Here is a 22,049-nt window from a genome sequence, read left to right as displayed (position 1 = left end):
TTATTTTCTCCTTGTTTATTTAGCAGCCTCTCATGCACGCTTGTTGAAAGAAATCATGGAATGCTTTAATAAAGGTGCTGCTCATCTTTTCATCAGGAGGCACAAGTGTATGCTGATGACAACAGTTTGCTCTTCATGGAGACGTCAGCCAAGACTGCTATGAATGTTAATGAGATTTTTATGGCAATAGGTAAGCACAAACGCACGCCAATTTGTCCTGTCCAGCTTCTCAGGCAAATCATATAGTTGATGTAGATGCCCATGTCGGCTGTTCACATTGACTTTACAAAAGAGAAGTGTAGGATACTTCTCTTGTTGCCTTATTTGTATTTGACTTTATTACATGTATTTATATTATCATTTGGTGCAGGAGGGGATAGAAATAGAAAAAAAGGAAGACAGAGGGGGAAATTGTGGGGACAAGAGGGGGATTAGACAGAGAGACAAAAACAACAACAGCAAACGCAACAATCACAATAACAACAATAGAGCAACATCAGCACATACGATATGTACAAATAGGATGGTGAAAGTGATAGCAGAGAAGCAGTTAGTGAAATAAATAATACAGAAATGACGATGAGCATTTTTACACTACAAATGGAGCATTACAAATACCAATAGAAATAGCGCTATTGGTAATGAACAATACCAATAATTGACCTCTATTATCAACAATACAGTTGTTCAAATGCAACAATACATATACGTAATGATAACTAGAGATAAAAAATGAATACCGAAAAATGGAGGGGAAGAAAGAGAAGCAACCTATATTAACCTTGTAGATTGTTATAGTAACAATAGGTTAAGCTTTGTCAGTGTGCCATTTTTAATTCTGCGCCTTGCTGATAGAAAAATTACCCTCTGTCTCAAAGTTTGTATTTATTTCCTTTGTTTGGGGTTTAATTTTACCAGATTTGATTTTATATTTTTAAGTAATTTTATTTTACATTTTATCGTTTAATTTTCTTCTTACATGTTTAAATTGTGTAGCTTTATTTACTTTTGCTTTTTTTACGTTTTTTTTTTCACATTTTAAAATGTTATTTAACTTTTTGTAATTTAAATGCATTTAAAACATTTTTTTTTTTTAATATTCAGTGTTTTTGCATGTTTATCTCTTTTTTTAACAATGTGTCTTGATATAATTAAAATGTACATATGTTAATTTAATTTACAGTGGAACCTCGATTTACCAACTTTTTTCATTGGTTACTGACCAGAGTTTGTTGATAGAAAAGTTTGTACAGTGAAGCTAATTTCTCCATTAGGAAAAAATGTAAATAGGAATAATGCATTCAAGCCTCGACAAAAGTCCATATTTTGGTTAAGATTTGTACACTTTGAATGCAATATATAGTGCTATACAGTACAGTGTGTCAAACAATTATAGATCAACTAACAATCTAAAACAATGACAATTACAAGCTGAACTGTGCTGTATGTGCTGCTCTGCCAACACGCGCACACACAGAGGTCCGTTTGGCGCCCTCACAAACAATCAGAAATCACAAAAATCCTTGCCTTTAACAACCATATTGCAACAATAACACACATTTAAAAAAGTAAAATCCACTTTACATTGTCATTGGCAATTGAGCAGCTGACAAGAGGAGAGAAAGAGGGAGAGAGTAGAGGGGAGGGTGCACGCTTTTAGAAGAGATGTTGCTGAGCCAGACGTAGTCTTCTCCGCCGCTGTAAAATAAGTCAACTTTTGGCATCCGGTCTCATCAAAATTAAAAACTTGGTGAGGTACACAGCCCGCTTCGTCAGTCTCAATACAAGCAAGCACAATATGGCTGCCAGTGGGACAACAAATCAAATCACTAAAGCGTTTGTTCACAAGTTGTGTCCCAATTTGGTGGCTGCATCCTCCCAAGGACCACGCCCGTACGGTCAGAGAAGTGTGGCTCCTGAAAAGAGTCCTTCAGTCGCAGCTGGAGCCATGTGAATTGGGACGGTCTCGCCTTCACAACACTTCCTTGTTGTGTCACGTGTTCACATCCTCCGGCTTGCGGTCAAGTCCTCAAAGTGGAGAAAAAAATAATACCTTACAAAATATTAAGTTATGAAGCAAAAAATGTTTTATATGTGTGTTGTGGGCGGATTTATCTCCTGCTCAGAGGAAAAAACGTGTATTTTTAAACCTAGTGAACTACTTTTCACTGTAACTAACCTCATTTGTAACGCACTCGTGTCAACTTTGTTATTTTCAAAATTTGCTTTAAATATGAAGTAGATTTCAGTAATAAGAGGTTTTTAGGATATCTACATGTTATGTATTATATTTTTAATGTATTATTTATGCATGAATTCATTATTATCTGAAGGGACCATGATTCTCTTTATAAAGTAAGGAAAACAATCTGAAAGTTATTATTCTTATTCTTAATAGTTATGAAGTAGTTTGTGGAGAAATATTATGTGATGATTGCTGTATTAGTTGTTAATCAATTGTAATGTGTAATACAACTATCAGCTGTGCAAACTCACTTAATGATGATGTAGTTGTACATGTCCCCTCAGAAACACGCTTGAGACAATCCAGATGATGTTCTTTTTGAAATCCACACAGTATTACTCAGATGTTAAGTATATGTAGATATTAATTATAAGTAATAAGTAATAGAAATGTATTCTGTAAAAGCCCAGACTATTTGTTTGATTTCATTCTAAATAGTCCCGTGACACTACAACATGGAAGTTGATGACTTTTTTTTTTTAATCGTGTTGTTAATATTTGTACTTTCAACTGTACTTTTAAAAATGAAGTGATAGTATTAGTGTTAGTTTGTTGCAATCAAGGCAGGAAATGAATCACAACAGCAGTAGTTTCAGAACTTTGTTAATTAATTTATACAGGTAAAAACAAAAATGCTTTCAGATGATCAGCCAAACCTGCACATACTTTATCATATCCATTTCTTTTTGCGCTGTTGTCCTTGTTATTGTCTTGAGAGTCCATTTCCTCCTTGATTGTCCTAAACAGAACAGCAGAGCAAGTGTAAACACGTGATCATATTAACAGTAAACGCATAAAAGTTCACATTTTCCAAGGAAATACAATTGTACATAGTGTCTACATACAAACAACTAATGTGATTTAAAATGTACAAATATCTAAAAATAAAACTATATATATATATATATTAGTCAAACATTATAAATTAGTAAGACATAATTAAACATTGGTCAAGCAATTTAGGTGTAAAAATGTAAAGAAAATATGTAAAGTTTTACTTCCAAACATTGAAAAAAGCTCCGGGCACCAAGTCGTCTGCAATGGCCGAATATGAGGCTCTTTCATGGGGTAAAGAAAGGAGCGAAGAGCACGGATATCGCTCAACTTTACAATGGTTTGTCATTTTTGTTTATAATTGATATTTTCTGAGGGATCTACTCTCTATTTTAGGCTGCCCTTTTTTTTTTTTTGCTGCCGCTGTTACATATACTGTAATATTGTACTTGGTAATTGGGGTTTGTTACATATTGTATATATGATATAAAAATATACTATAATATATCAGTATATATTATATACTCTGTATATGTAATATGTAAATATTACATATATGTTATATTTTATATTGCTACTATGGTACATTTTTAGTAGAGATGTCCGATAATGGCTTTTTTGACGATACCCGATATTCCGATATTGTCCAACTCTTAATTATCGATTCCGTTATCAACCGATACCGATATATACAGTCGTGGAATTAACACATTATTATGCCTAATTTTGTTGTGATGCCCCGCTGGATGCATTAAACAATGTAACAAGGTTTTTCAAAATAAATCAACTCAAGTTATGGAAAAAAATGCCAACATGGCACTGCCATATTTATTATTGAAGTCACAAAGTGCATTATTATTTTTAACATGCCTCAAAACAGCAGCTTGGGATTTGGGACATGCTCTCCTTGAGAGAGCATGAGTAGGTTGAGGTGGGCGGGGTTGGGTAGGGGGTTGCGGGGGGTGTATATTGTAGCGTCCCGGAAGAGTTTGTGCTGCAAGGGGTTCTGGGTAGTTGTTCTGTTGTGTTTATGTTGTGTTACGGTGCGGATGTTCTCCCCAAATGTGTTTGTCATTCTTGTTTGGTGTGAGTTCACAGTGTGGCGCATATTTGTAACAGTGTTAAAGTTGTTTAGACGGCCACCCTCAGTATGACCTGTTTGGCTGTTGACCAAGTATGCTTGCATTCACTTATGTGTGTGAAAAGCCGGTAGATATTATGTGATTGGGGCGGCACACAAAGGCAGTGCCTTTAAGGTTTATTGGCGCTCTTTACTTCTCCCTACGTCCGTGTACACAGCGGCCTTTTAAAAAGTCATACATTTTACTTTTTCATACCGATACTTTCCGATATTACATTTTAAAGCATTTATCGTCCGACAATATCGGCAGTCCGATATTATCGGACATCGCTACTGCTAATGCCTTTTCTAAATATTTGTCAGAGCTATGCTGCCGCGGTTTCATACCCGACTTCTTCTTTGTGTTTGTCCCAACCAGCCAAGAAGCTTCCTAAAAACGAGCCTCAGGGAGGCGCGGGAGCCGGCAGGGGAGCCCGGAGTGGCGTGGACCTGCAGGCGGCGGCGCCGCAGGGCCGGAGCAGCCAGTGCTGCGGGGGCGGCAACTAACCCGACAAGGTGTCAGCTGATCCAGTCAGTTACCAGCTTTGATCAACCGGACCAGATATTATTAGCCAGCTGTCAAAACAATGTTGGACCCCCCGACGGCCCGGGCGGACCGACCACACCCCCTTCGAGCAACACATGGCGGAAATTACAAACTGTTTGGCCGACAAGATCATTGGCCGGTCAACTGGCCAGTGACTGCTGACCAAGCAACAGACCAAGAAACCTAAAATCACTCAATCGTGTTTTAATCCCAGAAAAGCTCTCTATCGATGATGGACACTTGACGTCACCTTAGGGGAAGAAGCGTCCCACTCATGGTATTATTCTCCCCCAAAAAACAACACAAATCTGTCATTATCTTATGGCACTTATTAGCAAGGTTGCCATGCTCACTCTTTCTGTATTTGTGTAAAAAAAAAATAAAAAAAAAAGTACAAGAAGGAATAAAAAATAAATAAAAAATAGGCCCCATCTTTTTTTCTCATCTGCGAGTCTTTCCATCGAGCTTTGAGTGCCAGATGTCCTTCCTTGTTGTACTTTTGGAAAAGATGGAGCCGAGTCTTAGCTAGCAGACTTCCTTCTTGGTAGAACTGTAGCTGCATTATTGTCCTCACTACTCCTACTTCTGTTTGACAATGTATTATTTTAGACTTCATGACCATTCAGATATTTTATTAACATCGGCACCCATTCGTAGTTTGAGCATTGTTTTGCAAAATAACAAACAAGACTTGTTTTGTTGACCAAACTGTGTATTGAAAGCTGTAATATTTGTATGGATACTTTCTCAACTTGATAATCATCGCTCATTGTCACGAACAATATCTTCCCAATCTCAACTGTCGAAAATTATATTTTGTGATGTTTTTCTTTTTTGTTTTCTGAAGATCTTTGGTATTAAATGCACTGGTTGTGTCTCATCTTTTTGTGAATCAATAGATTTTCTTTTTCCTGAGGTGCTGGGCTCTAATGTTTTTGACATCTTAAAACTAGAACAATCTAGCATTAGTCAGGCTGTGAGGTGAAGTTGGGGTTGCAAGTAGAGGAGGATGTTGGAGGAAGAAAAAAAAGTCATTTTACCAATAAACCTGGAGAAGTTATATTATTTCTTGTGTTATGTTTGATTTCTTATTACCACATGACATTTTAATTTAGACTACTGTTATTAGCATTTATCGATGCTTCATTGTAGACTCAATCTGGGGAAAAAATTGGTTTAAAAAAGTCTCAAATAATATGACAATATATAATACTCATATTTAGTATGATTTTATATTATACAAAATATATTCTATATAATAAAAATCTACAAATAAATTACTTAAGAGGACTTCAGTAGTGAGGGGTGTAAATATTTTGAACGTGTCACCAAATTCTAAGACTAAGGCAGTGGTTCTCCAACTTTTTTCATCAAGTACTACCTCCGAAAACACTCGGCTCTCCAAGTACCACCTTAATGAACAACATTAATATACAGTCGCGTAGTAGGCCAACGCATTCATTAAGAACAAAACCGAGGTTTTAATAGTTTTGGCCACTAACATTACACATAGTTTGAACAGTATTATAGGAAAATGAAACACTAATCACTTAAGTGATTCTTTGGCATACTACTAGATAGAGCACACGGACCACAAGTGCTACGTGTACCACAGTTTAAGAATCTTTGCTCTAAAGCAGTGTTTTTCAACCACTGTGCCGTGGCACATAATTACGTAATTTCACCTAATTGGGTTAAAAATATTTTTTGCAAACCAGTAATCATAATCCGCAAATGTGCCGTTGAGTATCTGTGCTGTGTAGAGCTCGGCAGAGTAACCGTGTAATACTCTTCCATATCAGTAGGTGGCAGCAGGTAGCTAATTGCTTTGTAGATGTCAGGTAAATGGTTTGTCGTGATCACAACATGCAGGTAAAAAGGCATCTAACACTTAAACCAAAAATAAACAAAAGGCTAGTGCCACTAAGAAAAGGCATTGAAGCTTAGGGAAGGCTATGCAAAACGAAACTAAAACTGAACTGGCTGCATAGTAAACAAAAACAGAATGCTGGACGACAGCAAAGACTTACAGCGTGTGGAGCAGACGGCGTCCACAAAGTACATCCGTACATGACATGACAATCAACAATGTCCCCACAAAGAAGGATAGCGTCCGCACAACTTAAATAGTCTTGATTGCCAAAACAGAGCAGGTGCGGAAGACATGAAACTGCTACAGGAAAATACCAACAAAAAAGGAAAAGCCACCAAAATAGGAGAGCAAGACAAGAACTAAAACACGACACACAGGAAAACAGCAAAAAACTCCAAATAAGTCACGACGTGATGTGACAGGTGGTGACAGTACACCTACTTTGAGACAAGAGCTCTTGTGATGCATGCTTGGTTATGGTTTAAATTCATTTCCAACAATTGCGACAACGACTTTTTACTGTCAAAATCGGCTACGGAGTTTCCATTTTTTAATGTTTTCTGCTCGTGGTGTGCCTCAGAATTTTTTCTATGAAAAAAATGTGCATTGGCTCAGAAAAGGTTGAAAAACACTGCTCTAAAGTGTACGGCTGTAAAATTAGCAAAAAAAATGTAGAAATTAGCTGTAAAGTTTACCATGCTAATTGACAGACAGTTCAAATGTTAGCATGCTAGCAAACATAATGCGTCAAGTACCAAGTAATATGACTATGACGTATACGAAGGCAAAATTAGCTAAAAAAAAAAAAAAAAGTTAGCACATGGCAAAAGTGTGTTTATGTGTAAACTTGCATACATTGCCTCTGATTGAAACATTGCCCCCCCCCCAAGAGAGGGTGGAAGAGAAGTCCCTCTAATGCTTGAAGGCCCCCAATGAGGGTGGAAGGACCTTAAAGCAGACCACACAGCTGCCTGTTTTAAAAGCATTATAATCGGCTGATTGTCATTGGTGAAAAATAACGGTGAGGAAAAAATATTAGCATTCCAGCATGCTAACCTTTCAAGCTATTTTTGCTTTGCTAATTTTGCAGCTGTAACCCTTAGAGTCATATAACTTGGTATCACTTATGTGACTCATCCTGCTAACTGTTAGCTTGTTATTGTTAGCAAATAAAGCATAAATGAAATCGTTTGTATAGCTATTTTGAATGTCTTATCGTTTTAATGACGATTGTACTTTGACAAAATCCATCATATTACTGTAACCTATTGTTATGGGCTTGCCTCTTTGTGATGTTAAGTTCCTGTTATAAGCTGTTATACAGTATATGCCTTGAGCTCTTGTTTTGAAGGCGCTAAGAGCGGAAGTGGTGACACGTTGTAGTGGAGTGGAGGTTTTGAAAAGAAAGGAAATAAAGTGGTCCTCGGGTAAAACTGTAGCCTCCGTGTTTGTTGTTTTGTATTTTTTATACCGTACAGGCGACATATATAAACCCTCGGTTACACTGCAACGTGTCACCACTTCCGCTCTTAGCGCTTTCAAAATAAGAGCTCAAGGCATATACTGTAAAACAGCTTATAACAGGAACTTAACATCATAAAAAGACAAGCCCATAAAAATAGACTGCATTGCTTTCAAACATACATTATGTCTTTCTACTGTCTTATGTAGTTCTAGTAATAGCAACTTAAAAACGACATTACCCACAATCCAAGAAACGTGCGTTGCCTTCAGACTATCCAGTGATGTAAATATTTGCAAATAAAGCATGAATGAAATCATAAAGACATTTGTATATAGAAATGTTTTTAATGTCTTATCCTTTTAGAAAGAGGTTCCGCAGCCTCCGAAGCAGAACCTCGAGGTTCTGTAACAGCTTCTTCCCTCAGGCCGTAAGAATCTTGAACGCATCATAATTCAATGATCCCCTCAACTCCTCCCAAAATGGATTAACTCGCTGGAATAAAAAAGACAATATAACATACATCCATGAACGTGGACGCATGTGAAAAAGTGCAATATATTTATCTGTACATTATTTATTTATATTTATTTATTTTATATATATATTGATATATTATTTATATTTATATATATTCATTTATTTATATATGCACCTTATTGCTTTTTTTATCCTGCACTACCATGTAACGAAATTTCGTTCTTATCTGTGCTGTAAAGTTCAAATTTTAATGACAATAAAAAGGAAGTCTAAGTCTAAGTCTACGTTTTAATGACGATTGTACTTTGACAAAATCCATCATATTACTTTCAAATTACATTACGTCTTTCTACTGTCTTATGTAGTTCTAGTAATAGCAACTTTAAAAACGACATTACCCACAATCTAAGAAACGTGCGTTGCCTTCAGACTATCGAGTGATGTAAAGATTTGCAAATAAAGCATCAATGAAATCAAATCGAAATATTTTGGAATGTCGTATCCTTTTATGGAAGATTCCATTTTGAGAGAAATCCAGAATATTATTTACAAACATTCAGTCTTTTTACTGCTTGTGTAGCTAAAATTCCTTTTAAACATACATTACGTCTTTCTACTGCCTCATGTAGTTCTATAATATCAACATTAAACGACATTACCCACAATTCAAGAAACGTGCGTTGCCTTCAGACTATCGAGTGATGTAAATATTTGCAAATAAAGCATAAATTAAATCGAATCAAAACATTTTTGAATGTCGTATCCTGTTATGGTCTCATATATTTTGAGAGAAATCCAGAAAATGATTACAAACATTACGTCTTTTTACTGCTTGTGTAGCGAAATGGGCAATTTCCCTAGGGTACTTGAAGGCAGCATGAGCTCCCAGCCCCGCCCACAGCAGTTGACAACGAAGAAGAAGAAGAAGAAGAAGAAGAAGAAGAAGAAGAAGAAGAAAAAGAAAAGGGTAGTAGCAGCAGAGTGGATATGTCCGACCCGGCGGCACAGGCCCTGCAACCCCGGCTTCTCCAAGCCCAGTCCGCTGGGTCGGCTGGGTCCAATGTCGCCGGCTCCGGTTCGGGGAGCAGCGACCCGGCCAGACCGGGACTAAGCCAACAGCAGCGAGCCAGCCAGAAGAAAGCGCAAGTTCGAGCCTTTCCGCGGGCGAAAAAGCTGGAGAAACTCGGCGTTTTCTCCGCTTGCAAGGTAGCTAGCTAGCCCGGCTAGGCTAAGTTCAAAACAATACAGTCCCCTCTTTTTTATTTTTTGTGCTTTGTTATCAACGAAATATGAAACAAAGTAGTAATAACAATAGAATATGACGCCGACAAACAAACTACAATTATTGTCTTTAACTCCCATCACTACAATGAAAAATCTGGGCGTCGTATTCGACGCTGACCTTAGTTTTATACCACATGTACAAAATATAACAAAAATAGGTTTTTATTAGAAATGTCCGATAATGGCTATTTTGCCGATATCCGATATTGTCCAGCTCTTAATTACCGATTCCGATATCAACCGATGCATTAAAGTTAAAGTAGCAATGATTGTCACACACACACACTAGGTGTGGCGAGATTATTCTCTGCATTTGACCCATCACCCTTGATCACCCCCTGGGAGGTGAGGGGAGCAGTGGGCAGTAGCGGTGGCCGCGCCCGGGAATCATTTTGGTGATTTAACCCCCAATTCCAACCCTTGATGCTGAGTGCCAAGCAGGGAGGTAATGCGTCCCATTTTTATAGTCTTTGGTATGACTCGGCCGGGATTTGAACTCACAACCTACCGATCTCAGGGCGGACACTCGAACCACTAGGCCACTGAGTAGGTAAACAATGGTAAACAATGTAACAAGGTTTTCCAAAATAAATCAACATAAGTTATGGAAAAAAATGCCAACATGGCACTGCCATATTTATTATTGAAATCACAAAGTGCATTATTTTTTTTAACATGCCTCAAAACAGCAGCTTGGAATTTGGGACATGCTCTCCCTGAGAGAGCATGAGGAGGTAAAGATGAGAGAAGTAGGGGGTAGCGGGGTTGTATACTGTAGCGGCCCAGAAGAGTTAGTGCTGCAAGGGGTTCTGGGTATTTGTTCTGTTGTGTTACGGTGCGGATGTTCTCCCGATATGTGTTTGTCATTCTTGTTTGGTGTGGGTTCACAGTGTGCCGTGTATTTGTAACAGTGTTAAAGTTGTTAATACGGCCACCGTCAGAGTGACCTGTATGGCTGTTGACCAAGTATGCCTTGCATTCACTTGTGTGTGTGAAAAGCCGTAGATATTATGTGACTGGGCCGGCACGCAAAGGCAGTGCCTTTAAGGTTTCTTGGCGCTCTGTACTTCTCCCTACGTCCGTGTACCACTCCGTACAGCGGCGTTTTAAAAAGTCATAAATTTTACTTTTTGAAACCGTTACCGATAATTTCCGATATTACATTTTAAAGCATTTATCGGCAGTCCGATATTATCGGGCATCTCTAGTTTTTATCCTTTTAAGAATATAGCCAGAGTTCGCCCAATTCTCTCTCAGGGCAACACGGTAGACGCTAATGCATGCTTTTATTACAAGTCGTATAGATTATTGTACCGCCCTGCTTTCTGGTCTTTTCTAAAAAGGTTATTGCACCCTTACAATAGCTCCAAAATTCAGCGGCATGTGTCCTGACTAAGACCGGAAGGCAGGCTCACATTACACCAGTTTTAAAATCTCTGCATTGGCTCCCCTGCGTTTCAAGATCAATTTTAAGGTTCTTCTTATGGTTTATAAATGTTTTTTATGGTATAGGGCCATCTCATTTTTCAGATTTGCTTTTACCCTACAAACCTTCCCGGGCCCTGAGATCCTCCAGCACTCATCTCCCTAATTATTCCCAAAGTCAGGACACAAAGTCACGGGATGGCATCTTTCCACCATAATAGCCCGTCTATGGAACAGCTTGCCGGAGGACCTTAGGGCTGCGGAGAACGTTCCTGGTTTTAAGAGCAGGCTTAAGACCCACCTTTTTGATTTGGCTTTTACCTGATATTAATTATTTTATTGAAGTCATTTGTATTTTACTTTTTACCCCATTAGTTATGCAAGATTTTATTTAGTTTTATTTATTTATTTTGTGTATATATATATATATATATATATATATACATTTTTGTTTTGTTTTGTTTTGTTATTTTCTTCTATTAATCTTCATATGTCTTACTTGCATTTTATTATTTATCTTTACACATGGTTCTTACTATTTTACAGGTTTTATTATTTTTATTTTCCAACGTGTTTCAGATGAGCCATCTGCCTCAGGGGTTATCGGCCGTGCTTGTGGGGGCGCTTTTGTGTCAGTGTCCTGGTGGCCATGGTCTGATGACCTCCTGGTGCAAATGGCTCCTGTGATAGTGTTTACTCACATGTTTCCTCTGTACTCAGCCATGCAATCATTGGTTCATATTAGGGGTGTAACGGTACACAAAAATTTCGGTTCGGTATGTACCTCGGTTTAGAGGTCACGGTTCGGTTCATTTTCGGTACAGTAAGAAAACAACAAAATATACATTTTTTGGTTATTTATTTACCAAATTTGTAAACAAAGGCTTTATCCTTTTAATATTGGGAACACTATAATCATTCTGCCCACGTTAATCAACATTAAACTGCCTCAAGTTGTTGCTCAGATTAAATAAAATGACAAAACTTTTCTTCTACATATAAAAAGTGCAACATTAAACAGTTTCAAGTCAACTCATCATGCTTAATTTATTACAGCATTTGGGAAGCCTGTAATAAATGATAAATGGGTTGTACTTGTATAGCGCTTTTCTACCTTCAAGGTACTCAAAGCGCTTTGACACTACTTCCACATTTACCCATTCACACACACATTCACACACTGATGGAGGGAGCTGCCATGCAAGGCGCTAACCAGCACCCATCAGGAGCAAGGGTGAAGTGTCTTGCTCAGGACACAACGGACATGACGAGCTTGGTACTAGGTGGGGATTGAACCAGGGACCCTCGGGTTCCGCACGGCCACTCTTCCACTGCGCCACGCCGTCCCTCTGTAGTTGATTTATTATGTAAATGTTATATTTTTATCAACATGTGATAGCAGGGACCCTGCCATTCAAAACTAGGCTGCTCCATTACTAATGATTAATGTAACTATAGCTGAAAACATGGTACAATAGCAATAGGAGAGACTATTCATCCCTGAACACCATGGAGTTCATGTAGGCTTAATGATGCAGTTACATTATTATATCAACTATCAGAGACATAAACTCTTCATTTAACATAATGTCCTTTTTTGCTGCTTCAACACAGCTCAATCAACACAGAAAAAGGTAAAGTGAAATAACAGACAGACAGGGCTTTGCTGTCCGTAACACACACACACACAGCAAAATGAGCTAACGTTATGCTAAAAGCGAATTAGCCTTCACCTCAAGCCAGGACCGCGAGCAAGCTGAGCTGCAGTTTATATTTCTAGAAGGTCAACGGGCTCATAGTGATGTTACTAGTAGTTGACTGGGAGGTGTTTATTATAATTTGGCGAGAGTCCGCTGCCTGATGCTTACCTGCTAAACGCTAAGCACTGACTACATGCGCTCTGAATACGCACTGCTGATTGGCTGTTACCGCTCTGTTTGTAACCAATCAGATGGTTGTGTGGGTGGGACCATGCTGGGTGCTGTGTAGAGTACTGACAGAAACAGAGGCAGAAGGAAGCGGAGGCGGCTACTTAATATGTTCGTGTGGAAACTCGTTCGGCACACCTCCGAACCGAACCGAAAACCCCGTACCGAAACGGTTCAATACAAATACACGTACCGTTACACCCTTAGTTCATATAGTTGCATATGTGTGTATGTTGTGTGTGTGTGTGTGTGTTTGTGTTTGCTATCTGTGTCCGTGCGTACGTATGTGATAATGGGGGATATAGGTCATAGGGGTATTGTTTTTAACTTTGTAAAGCACTTTGCGTTACATTTGTTTTATGTATAAAAAGCGCTTTATAAATAAAGCTTGATTTGATTTGATTTGAAACGTTTTGTAGTTAACTTTTCCAAGTAGCCAGCTAGCAATGACTGTGTAAAAACTAGCTAATTGCCTGGACGTTATAATTGATTTAATGCAACACGTGTTCATTGTCAGGCCAGTGATGCATGCAAGTGCAATGGCTGGAAGAACCCCAACCCACCCACGGCCCCACGGATTGACCTGCAGCAGCAAGCCGCCAGCCTGAGCGAGCAGTGCCGCAGCTGTGGACATTCCCTAGGTACTGAAATGTCACCGCTGACGTTTAATACATCCTTTACTGGCGTGGTGAATAAATACATGTGAAACATTATGATCAAACTATAGAAAAGAGTGTTAAGTTGGCACAGAATCAGATAAACGTTATAATATACCAGCTAACCTTAGCTAGCTGTCTGATCTGTTTAAAGTTGGCCCTTCCTTGTCAAAATCTCCTCAAACTTGTCCCAACTTTGTGCTTGTTTGTAATGCAAAATGTTTTTCTCTATTATAGTTTTTTATGTTATTAACTTTTTATTATTCATAATCAGACCCGTAAACTTGTCCCAAATGTTTGTACTACGTTTACATTGTTTGTTATTAACCGTTTATTGTTTCCATGTTATTAATGTGTTATCATTCGTAATCAGCCCCTTAACACCATCTCAACAGCTGCCCAAACGTGACACAATTGTTTGTGCTGCAAAATGTTTCAGAATCAGAAATACTTTATTAATCCCCAAGGGGAAATTAAGATTTTCAGCACAATCCCATTCAAGATCAGACAAACATTACAGGGAGACAGAACAGAATTGCTGACGAGGTCTGCCAACTTCCGGCGCCCCTTACAAAAAAGGTGAAAAACAGGTAAACGCTGGGGAGGGGAGGCTTGAGAAAAAGAAATATTCAGTCTAAGCCTGGGCCCCTGGAGAGGGGGTCCAGACTGAGGCCAAGGAAGAAAAAAACCTCATAGCCATAGCACACAAACATGTGTATAAGAGGGAAACATCAAAAAACACAAAATACATTAAAAGAGCAGAGCTAAAGCAACCAGATATTTCTACATACAGCTACAAAAGTAAAAAAAAAACATATACACTGTGGTGGCCTCTGCAGTGTTCCACGCCATCGTCCGCTGGGGTGGGGGGAGCATGGCCAGAGACAGGAGCAGACCCAACAAAGCAACCGAGAGAGCCGACTCCACCCTTGGCCGCCCACTAACTCAGCCAGTGTCCAGTTCGCATGGATGAGCGAGGATACGTCCAAGGAGTCATCGGTCTCCAATACCTGCTCATTCTGCCAAGACACCGTGAAGCTTGTCTGTCCCGGCGCTCAGCGCTAGCTCCGCAGCCCTGTCTCTTCATCCGCATCTCCTCCAGTCTCTCCAAACGGACCCTGGTGTGGGAGAGACCCCGCAGCTGGTCTCCATGGCCAAAAGGTTTTCCCGGAGGCAGATCCATAAGTTCACAAAAAAGCATATTATATCAACATTTTATTATTCAAAATTATGCAAAAAACCAACGATCTACGGAATCAGCAACCAAACAACTATATAATCACATTTTCAGACGTCACAGTCATCCTTAGTTTACTGACATAGCCCAAACTATTGACAAAGCCCAAACGGTGTTGAAGCCTAAATTATCCTCCAACATCGACTCATACAAACAAGAGATGGAAAAGGCTGTGAGGTGGTGCGAGGAAAAAAATCTGATTTTAAATGTAAAAAAAACGAAGGAGATGGTTTTTGATCACAAATCTGTGGGGATCACAGCCCGATCATTATCCATGGGGAGAGAGTGGAGCAGGTGTTCTCCTATAAGTACTTAGGTATTTGTTTTGATTCCCAGTTAACTTGGGCCAACCAAGTTGACTCTGTTTGCTCCCGTATTAACCAGCGCCTGCACTTTCTAAGGAGGCTCAGGGTCCACGGTGTGACAAGCAATATCATGGTGTTGTTTTAGAAGGCAAACATTGAATCTGTCATCCGTTATGGCATCTCCATATGGTTTGGAAATCTGTCTTGTCAAACTGAAAACCCAACTTCAAAACCTTATCAAGAGGGCCGGTAAAATAATTGGCATGCAGCCCCCTTGTTCCCTTCAAGAAATATTCGACAAGACCGTGAACCCACACCACATACTTCATAGTGAAATTGTGTTGATTCCAAATGGTACATGGTACAGAACAGCAACATACAAACTCAACAGGTATAGATTTTCCTTTGTCACACTGGCAATCAAAGCACTTAACATCAGAAAACTACTGTAATAACCGGATGCAATATTAAGGAGTGCAATATTGGGATAGTGCAATACGGGGGGAGTGTAATGTATGATCTCATAACTAACTGATATACCTGCACACTGTTCACTGTCATCACTGTATTGTCAGATGGACTGTATGTACCGTATTTTTCGGAGTATAAGTCGCACCTGCCGAAAATGCATAACAAAAAAAGAAAAAAACATATAAGTCGCACTGGAGCCCGGCCAAACTATGAAAAAAACTGCGACTTATAGTCCGAAAAATACGGTATGTATGTGAAAGGCTGTGTCTTGATGTCCAAGACAAATTTCTCCTCGGAGACAATAAAGCTAATTATTATTATTATTATTATTATAATCAGACCCTTTAACTTGTCCCACATGTTTGTGCTACGTTTGAGCTAGTTTATGCTAAAACATTTTTTGTCTAACTATCATAGTTAGACAAGCATTGAGTGGTACAAGCAATAGAACATTGATGGAAGAATGTTATTAATGTGTTACATAACTAGCCCCCTAACCATGTCAAAATCTCCCCAAACTTGACCCATTCGTTTGTGCTGCAAAATTTTTTTGTCTTACAAGTTTGTATTTCAAACTTTTTATGATTCATAACCAGCCCCCAACCTTGTCAAAATCTCCACAAACGTGTGCCTTCCATTTGTGCTGCAATGTTTTTTGTCTATTATAGTTTTTATGGTATTAACGTTTTATACTTTTTATGTTAACGTGGTACTATTCATAACCAGCCCCCCATCTCTGTCAAAACCTCCCTGAACTTTGTGCTGCGAAAGTTATTTTCTCTAACTATTGTAGTTTTTATATTCATGTTTTTTAGTTGTCATGTTATTATTCATAACCAGCCCCCCACCTTGTCAAAATCTTCCCTTGTTTATGCTGAAAAAAATGTGTCTAATTATTATAGTTTTTAATAATGTTTTATTATTCATAACCAGCCCTTTAACCTTGTCAAAATTTCCCCAAACTTGTCCCCAATGTTTATGCTGCAAACATTTTTTGTCCAACTATTATAGTTTAAAGTTATTATTGTTTTATGGTTTTCATGTTAGTAACGTGTTTTTATGAATAACAAGCCCCCTCCCCAGACTTGTCATATTTGTTTGTGCTGCAAAATATTTTTGTCTAATATAGTCCTTCCATCCATCCATTTTTTCGCCGCTTATCAGAGTCAGTGTCGCGGGGGCAGCAGTCTAAGCAAAGATGCCCAGACTTCCCTGTCCCCAGACACCTCCTCTTGGTTATGAATTATAACATGAAAACCCTAAAACAATAACATAACAACCATAGTAGGCAAAAAAAATTACAGCACAAATGAATAAGACAAGTTTGGGGAGGTTTTGACAATGCGGGGGGAGGGCAACTTTACACAAGTGTGTCTGATGCACTCGTTTCCGTATGCTGTTTGCAGCCAATCACGTGTCCCACCTGGAGAACGTGTCTGAGGATGAGATCAACAGGCTGCTGGGAATGGTGGTGGACGTGGAGAACCTGTTTATGTCCGTGCACAAGGAGGAGGACACCGACACCAAGCAGGTCTACTTCTACCTGTTCAAGGTGAGCGCTTATATCAATGGTGGGCAAACGTTTTGGCTCAGTGGCCACATTGGTCGAGCACATGATGCATTTCAAAGCATATCATATCTGTTGGAACTAAGAGTAGACTTCTCAAACATGAACTATTTAATTATAATACATCTATTTTCAACAATATCATATCAGAACCTCAAAGAAATGTAAAAATTATATTACAGGGTTAACACTTACATTCTCTTTTAGTGGGAACAGTGTTGTTGATCACCCTTGTTTGCCAATGTGTCAAAGACTAGTATCAGTTTTGTTGTGGCAATCTCAGGGTTTTTCCTGTGTGGAGGTCCCTCCAGGTACTCTGGCTTCCTCCCACCTCCAAAGACATGCACCTGTGGATAGGTTGATTTGGCAACACTAAATTGGCCCTAGTGTGTGAATGTGAGTGTGGATGTTGTCTATCTGTGTTGGCCCTGCGATGAGGTGGCAACTTGTCCAGGGTGTACCCCGCCTTCTGCCCAAATGCAGCTGAGATAGGCTCCAGCACCCCCCGCGACCCCGAAAGGGACCAGCGGTAGAAAATGGACGGATGGAATTCTCTAAACAGATCTTTGCTCATTTGTGTTCTAATATTTGGTGGGCCGGACTAAAAAGACCAATGGGCCGGATATGGCCCGCGGGCCGCAGTTTTCCCCATCCTTGGCTTATATGATGGTTAAATCGACTAAAACATAGATATCCAAACTTTTTCCACTGAGGCCAGTGCACTGAAAAATCAAATAATTTGACAGACATTTTGATATATTTCATTTTCAGAGCCAAAACAATATACAGATTTTCTTCAGAAAAAATAACAGCCTACATGTCAACTTTGGGTTTTTAGTTGAGGGGATAATTATTTACTATCAAAAATAATAAATAATAAACAAAAAAATCTCCAATTAGGCAAGAATAAGTTTCTGTAGGTAGGGTGAGCAAATCAAGCACTCCTTTTCTCCTACTTGTGTCATAAACTTTCACTAAGCTCATTGTAACCAAACATGGTGTCAACGTTTCAGACTACTTCACTGTTTTAGAAGAAGAGATTTTGCGTGCCATTTGCACCAAATGTTTAGCAAACATTCTTTGAGGAGGGAAAAAATATAGTGCTTCAAAAGGCACTCGAAAGGCCAGCATTTCTATGTGATCCTCCCAAAGCTACCGGTAGTCGCAAACTACATTTAAATCTATACATTCAAAAATACTATCGGTTATTGTTAGGGAAGTATATCATTAAGATTTTATCGGTGCGATACCCTTATTGATATTCCTTATTGATACCGGTATTTATCAGTACTCTTGTCGGTACTATATGTTTTTTGTGGAAATAAAGATATGGAAAAATGCATTTTAATTAGCATTTATATGAGCACAAATGAAACCATAACCATAACACATCCAACATGATGTATTGTGACATTTCAGACCAGGGGAGTCTTTTATCGACAGCTGTTTTTAAAGTCGTTAACAAGTCAACTATCTGTGCAGTGCAAGGTGAAATTCAGTTATGGCATCTTCTTGTAAAGACCACACAGATCCATTCATTACAATTACACTCAGCTGGAAATAATATTTATATATGGCATGCCTGCGCAGAGCCTTTTATATGATATAACATATCAAATATGTCATATAATTCAATACAATCAATTAGCATGTTACCTGGGTGGGCATTTTGTAACAATAGGAATTGTTATCTGTATTTATGATGCACACAGACGTATTTGAGTGATGGACCGGACGCCATATTGAGTGTTGACAGCTACTGATGTATGTGAGTATTATATAGATAAAAAGACCCAGTGAGCAAATGTAATGCTCGATCATCCAGTTTGGAGTCAAGACAGAAGGAATTGAAACACATTTAAGCAAGCTGTCTTTTAATGACATGCAAACGTGGCGCAATGGAGTAACCAGACACTTGTCAGTCACAGCAGGTGATATCTAGCTTCAAAACAACTTCATGGATTATTATATTACCTACATTTTTCACTTTGTTTGGTGGATTAATACCGGCCTGTGGAATAATGGATTGTTAGGACGGTTAATAAAACTAATAAAGTGCGTTCACTTCAAACTGACACAGCATGCGTGACTTTGAAAAATGTTGTGTGTGGTTGCTTCCTTATTTGTCATTATTCAAATCGTGTCATAATTACGTCGGTCAGCTGGAACAAAAAATACAGATAGTAGTATCATTAGTCCAGATTCTTCACGGTCCTCATGGACCGATCTAATTAGGAACCGTAACCAAAAATACCGGTACTTGCTGGTATACATCCCTAGTTATTGGTATTACTAGTGTGTGTGTGAATCTTTGGGCACCTAAAAGTTTGATCCGATTCCTGAGGTTCAATTCGATTCAGAATAAATTTTCGATTTAGACCATTTGTTTTAATATGTTTTATTTGGGGAAAAAATGTAATAAAACCTTTTCAAAACCGGTTACAGGTTAGAACAGCTCCTTCTGGTTGCATGGAGATGGCCAAAAAATTTAATTTTAAAAATTGATTCCCATAAAAAAACGTATTAGTATTTTTAGAAAGTGCGGCGGGCCGTTAAAAAAATTGCTGCTGGTCACACTTTGGACATCCCTGGACTAGAATATTATTATTATTATTATGTTATTCGTGAATGCGTGGGTTCCCTCCGGGTACTACGGCTTCCTAACACCTCCAAAGACATGCTCCTGGGGATAGGTTGATTGGCAACACTAAATTGACCATAGTGTGTGAATGTGAGTGTGAATGTTGTCTGTCTATGCAGCGTTTACCTGTTTCTCACCTTTTTTGTAAGGGGTGCCGGAAGTTGGCACACCCGTCAGCGATCCTGTTCTGTCTCCCTGTAATGTTTGTCTGCTCTTAAATTGAGATTGTGCTGAAAATGTTAATTTCCCCTCGGGGATTATTAAAGTATTTCTGATTCTGATTCTGATTTTGCTGAAAGGTAAAACATGTTATTTATTCTCCATTTGTAGCTGCTGAGAAAATGTATCCTGCAGATGAGCCAGCCAGTAGTAGAGGGGTCCCTGGGCAGTCCACCTTTTGAAAAGCCAAACATTGAGCAGGTGAATTTGAATTCACAAATAGCAACCAAGGGGCATCAGTATTTTGATTTTTTTAACTTCTTCTTCTCTTATTTTGTCCTTCTCGCCAAAGGGGGTTTTGAATTTTGTCCAGTACAAGTTCAGCCACTTGGCCCCCAAGGAAAGGCAGACCATGTTCGAGCTGTCCAAGATGTTCCTCCTGTGCCTCAACTACTGGAAGCTGGAGACTCCGACGCAGTACCGCCAGCGCACGCAGAAGGACGACGGCACGGCGTACAAGGTGGACTACACCCGCTGGCTGTGCTACTGCCACGTGCCTCAGAGCAACGACAGCCTGCCGCGATACGAGACCACGCAGGTGTTCGGTCGCAGCCTGCTCAAGTCCATCTTCACAGTGACGCGGCGCCAGCTGCTGGAGAAGTTCAGGGTGGAGAAGGACAAGCTGCTGCCAGAGAAGCGCACGCTCATTCTCACACACTTCCCCAAGTAAGGCCCTTAAGAATAATCTTGATTGATTGAAACTTTTATTAGTAGATTGCACAGTACAGTACATATTCCATAAAATTGACCACTAAATGGTAACACCCAAATACGTTTTTCAACTTGTTTAAGTCGGGGTCCACGTTAAAGGCCTACTGAAATGCGATTTTTTTTACTTAAACGGGGATAGCAGGTCCATTCTATGTGTCATACTTGATCATTTCGCGATATTGCCATATTTTTGCTGAAAGGATTTAGTAGAGATCATCGACGATAAAGTTCGCAACTTTTGGTCGCTGATAAAAAAAGTCTTGCCTCTACCGGAAGTAGCAGACGATATGTGCGTGACGTCACAGGTTGTGGAGCTCCTCACATCTGCACATTGTTTACAATCATGGCCACTAGCAGCGAGAGCTATTCGGACCGAGAAAGCGACGATTTCCCCATTAATTTGAGCGAGGATGAAAGATTTGTGGATGAGGAAAGTGAGAGTGAAGGACTAGAGGGCAGTGGGAGCGATTCAGATAGGGAAGATGCTGTGAGAGGCGGGTGGGACCTGATATTCAGCTGGAAATGACTAAAACAGTAAATAAACACAAGACATATATATACTCTATTAGCCACAACACAACCAGGCTTATATTTAATATGCCACAAATGAATCCCGCATAACAAACACCTCCCCCCTCCTGTCCATATAACCCGCCAATACAACTCAAACACCTGCACAACACACTCAATCCCACAGCCCAAAGTACCGTTCACCTCCCCAAAGTTCATACAGCACATATATTTCCCCAAAGTCCCCAAAGTTACGTACGTGACATGCACATAGCGGCACGCACGTCCGGGCAAGCGATCAAATGTTTGGAAGCCGCAGCTGCATCCGTACTCACGGTACCGCGTCTGCGTATCCAACTCAAAGTCCTCCTGGTAAGAGTCTCTGTTGTCCCAGTTCTCCACAGGCCAATGGTAAAGCTTGACTGTCATCTTTCGGGAATGTAAACAATGAAACGCCGGCTGTGTTTGTGTTGCTGCAGTCGGCCGCAATACACCACTTCCCTCCTACAGCTTTCTTCTTTGCTGTCTCCATTGTTCATTGAACAAATTGCAAAAGATTCACCAACACAGATGTCCAGAATACTGTGGAATTTT

At 39.4% G+C, this 22,049-nt stretch overlaps 2 protein-coding genes across 3 annotated transcripts in view; both read left to right on the top strand.

The window, feature by feature from the left end:
* rab5c (RAB5C, member RAS oncogene family) overlaps positions 1-5,751 on the top strand; it is a 31,211-nt gene extending 25,460 nt beyond the window's left edge. Inside the window, exons 5-6 of the mRNA XM_061981283.1 lie at positions 97-190; positions 4,519-5,751. Of these exons, the coding sequence (XP_061837267.1) occupies positions 97-190; positions 4,519-4,646 (222 nt within the window). The 3' untranslated portion in view covers positions 4,647-5,751. The remainder of the gene's footprint in view (positions 1-96; positions 191-4,518) is intronic.
* A 3,666-nt stretch (positions 5,752-9,417) lies between these two features.
* Positions 9,418-22,049, top strand: part of kat2a (K(lysine) acetyltransferase 2A) — a 29,699-nt gene continuing 17,067 nt past the window's right edge. For both annotated transcript variants that reach the window (XM_061981279.1, XM_061981278.1), the window contains exons 1-5: positions 9,418-9,707; positions 13,656-13,779; positions 17,214-17,359; positions 20,346-20,435; positions 20,527-20,900. In XM_061981279.1, coding sequence (XP_061837263.1) covers positions 9,489-9,707; positions 13,656-13,779; positions 17,214-17,359; positions 20,346-20,435; positions 20,527-20,900 — 953 coding nt within the window. In that variant the 5' untranslated portion in view covers positions 9,418-9,488. The remainder of the gene's footprint in view (positions 9,708-13,655; positions 13,780-17,213; positions 17,360-20,345; positions 20,436-20,526; positions 20,901-22,049) is intronic.

This window comes from Nerophis lumbriciformis, linkage group LG24, assembly GCF_033978685.3.
Source record: "Nerophis lumbriciformis linkage group LG24, RoL_Nlum_v2.1, whole genome shotgun sequence".
Lineage (NCBI taxonomy): Eukaryota > Metazoa > Chordata > Actinopteri > Syngnathiformes > Syngnathidae > Nerophis > Nerophis lumbriciformis.
The sequence above is the reverse complement of the archived record's forward strand: the minus strand, read 5'-3'. Positions and strand labels throughout refer to the sequence as shown.